Here is a 3393-nt window from a genome sequence, read left to right as displayed (position 1 = left end):
ATATTTTATTTCCATACACGATGAGGCAAATTCAACAATGACTGAACATTTCATACAAGTTTACTGGAGATAAAAAAATTTTACTAAGTTAAAAATATAAAACAATTTGGAAGAACACTAACCCCAAACACTTTCCATGAATCTAATGCTAAAGTCGAAAAGAGCGATCCATCCAGTGAATACTGAACACAGCTGGTGACAATCTGCATCAAGTCTCCCTCTGAGGAGACTGACAGGTGAAGACCACTCCAGCAGGCAGAGGGATGGATGAGAAGAAGGGAAGACATCATCCATTCAGGGCTGGAACCATCTTCTCCTCCTATGGTATTGTCAGTTTCTGAGGAGAGCAGCTTGAACCAACCTGGATAAGTCTTTATTCAGCCACGGAAAAACAGTAAGGACAGACACTGGCAGCAGAGCAAACCCAGTGGTTTCTTGCTTTGGGAGAAACAGTAGAGCTGTCAGGTTTCTTACCGGGAACCACCAAGGATGGGGAAATGGAAGGTTTTGAGATAAAGCTCCAAGTTTGTCAATCCATCTTCTGGTTGTCAAAGGCAGATTTTTTTTTTTAAACTTCCAAGCTATGATGTAGTGTCTCCACACTTCTTGAAGACTTTATCTCCTGTCTCTAGTGTGCAGCAGAAAGCACTGTGTGCACACAGGCTCAACATTAGGTTGTTGGGTGTCCACAGGAGGTCTGGGAGTCCGGGTAATTAATTGTTCATGTTGGTGTGTGTTGCTGGAGCTGTCCATTTTTCCTAGAAGAGGAGGCGCCTCCTGGCCTTGCATGGAGGGCAAGTAGGTCTCACAGGACTCAGAGGGCACTGTTCTTGGTGACTAGGAGGAGGAGATGGAGGGAGAGGCTGCAGAGGCGAGTCTGGAAGAGGCTTCAGCATGCTGCCTTTGAGATTCCAGGTGGACCACAGAGCATAACTCTCAGCAGCAGGAGAGGCTGAAGGACTCCAGCCATCTGGGACTTGACCACCTAGTGAAGAAGATGAGAGATGAAGGCCTGGGTCCAGGCCATCTGGAGCGTTCATCCACGGCATCCCTGAGGGAGAGGCGTATTCCAAGCCCTTGCTGTCTCTTACTGAAGAACTGAAGGATCCCGTCTGGCTGTGTATGAGTTCCCAGCGCATGTCCAGGAGAGTTGACCCAAGCGGGCTGGTGGGCGAGATCTCAGCCTGTCCTTGCCAGGTCGAGGGCTGGATAGGCCGTTCCAGGTCCCACTGAGCAGGCTGCTGTAGTTGGAGGCGAGGGTGCTTGGCAGGAGTGGGCCCGAGGTCAGCGCTGGTGCTGCTGGGCCTCACTCCCTCCATGTTGTGATTTTGTTTGCACTTGGTGGGTGGTGCCTAAAGAGGTGCGATACTGGTGATGGACCTCTTTCAGGTACAACTCTTGTCTAGCAGGCTTTTTCAAGAGAATCAGTGGGCTCTCTGGGAGAGAGCAGATTTTTATCAGAAGGACTAGCTCATCTGGAGTGTTGCCTGGGAGAGGACCTTGGTTCTTTATGTAGGAAGCTCCACCTAGGTAAGGTGGAGCCTAGAAATCAGGCCCTCAGAGGCTGTGGCAGGGAGGAGGATTGTTGGGAATATCTGGGTTTCAGAGAAGGAAATCAGCCTTTGAATGTCCTTATGCCTTTATTGACATCACACAGAGGAAAATTATTTTCCCAACCCCTGCCGGGTTGTCATGAACTCTGTCCCATCTCTACCTAGAAATGTGTGTTTGTGTGTGTGTGCATGTTCATATGTGGGTGTGTTTGTTTCTGGAGGTGCAGGTGGGGTGTGGCAAGGGAATGTTGGGAGATTTGGGGGTTTAGAAAAGGAATTTGCTCCTGGGTGTCCCTATAGTTTACATTGCCTTTATTTGTGGCATCACATACAGGAAAACTATTTTTTCACCTCCTGGCACGTTGACATGAACTCTTTGTCCATTCCCACCTAGAAATTTTATCCACAAAACAAAATTGAAATGGAAATTACTAAAAAGAAACTTCCATTGTTCCTTGGAGATCAAGCTTGGTACTTAACTCCAATAACTAAGACATTTGTATTTGCCTATTTTTCAATTAGATAATTGACCCAAATTTGTATTAAATTGAAGGACATAATTGATCTGGGAAAATATATAAGTGATTGAATAATTGCCTAGCATGCTGGAGGTCAATGGATTTGATCCCCAGAAATATCAAAAAAGTATTCCTGTGAATAGTTTAGAGCATCCACAACCACAAGTTGGGAGACAGGATCAGCAAGATTATGAGTTCAAGGTCAGCTTCCTACATAGTGACAACTAGGGCAGTCTGGATACACAGTGACCTCAAGGCTAGCCTGGACTGCTTGAATCATATCTGAGAAATTAGTTCATCCTTACAAGTCATTACGGGTGGGAAAATTTTTTTCAGAATTAAATCCTTTGTTTGTGTTGAAAATGATCAGATCTGTATAATTTCTAAGTGGCATTTTTTGGGCATTTGTTCTATTTACATATATCTGGGACTTGAAACCATTTTTAGGCTCTCTCTCTCCTCTCCCCCTTCAGTCCTCTGTTAGAGATCATCTTCACACACACCAGACAAGCACAACAGCTCAGGGACACAGCCTGGGCACTTCTTTTGCTATGTTTATTATTTTCTTATTTATTGACTATATTTTAGAGGCCTCGGCTAAGTCAATGTAGTGTCTGGTGTACTTGCTATGTAGCCCTGCTCTCTGATGGGTGAGTTTACCACACTTTTATTTGCATTTCTACTGAGTAGCCACTTAAATGTTAGATCAATGCAGTTACTATGGGAATATATTGACATCTATTGGTGATAAAGGTTAAGTGACAGGAAGACAGCCCTGTCAAGATACTCTCTGCCATGCTGAGTAAGCATTTTGGAAAATGTCTCCCATAGGCCTCCCCAAATATGTTCATTTTGCCTTTGGTTTCGTGATGCCATTCTCTGCATGTGTAAGACAGACTTTGGCATGACTCATGCCCCATTGCCCTGTCCTCTTCATCGGCTTTGTTCATTTTCCTAAGTATGTGCCACTGTAATTTTATGACTTTAAAAATACATTTAGCAGCCGGGTGTGGTGGCGCACGCCTTTAATCCCAGCACTCAGGAGGCAGAGGCAGGCAGATTTCTGAGTTGGAGGCCAGCCTGGTCTACAAAGTGAGTTCCAGGACAGTCAGAGCTATACAGAGAAACCCTGTCTCAAAAAACCAAAACCAAAAAACCAAACCAAACCAAACAAAACAAAACAAAAAAACAACCCCCCCAAAAAACCCAAAACAAAATAAACCATTTAGCATTTCTTTTTTTTTTCTTTTTCTTTCTTTTTTTTTTTTTAAAGACACAGTGCCATGTAACCAACCTGATTCGCCTAAAAAGCTGTATAGTTG

At 44.4% G+C, this 3393-nt stretch overlaps 1 protein-coding gene across 1 annotated transcript; it reads right to left on the bottom strand.

Moving 5' to 3' along the window:
• LOC110301009 (proline-rich protein 23A3-like) lies at positions 1-1479 on the bottom strand. Its single transcript, XM_021171223.1, has one exon. The coding sequence runs from the start codon at positions 1317-1319 to the stop codon at positions 759-761; it is 561 nt and encodes a 186-aa protein (XP_021026882.1). The 5' UTR covers positions 1320-1479; the 3' UTR covers positions 1-758.
• Between the last annotated feature and the right edge of the window lie 1914 nt (positions 1480-3393).

This window comes from Mus caroli, chromosome 9, assembly GCF_900094665.2.
Source record: "Mus caroli chromosome 9, CAROLI_EIJ_v1.1, whole genome shotgun sequence".
Taxonomy (NCBI): domain Eukaryota; kingdom Metazoa; phylum Chordata; class Mammalia; order Rodentia; family Muridae; genus Mus; species Mus caroli.
The sequence above is the reverse complement of the archived record's forward strand: the minus strand, read 5'-3'. Positions and strand labels throughout refer to the sequence as shown.

Bases quoted from the DNA above. Each gene is read 5' to 3' on its own strand.
- LOC110301009 (XM_021171223.1), bottom strand. From the start codon at position 1,319: ATGGAGGGAGTGAGGCCCAGCAGCACCAGCGCTGACCTCGGGCCCACT.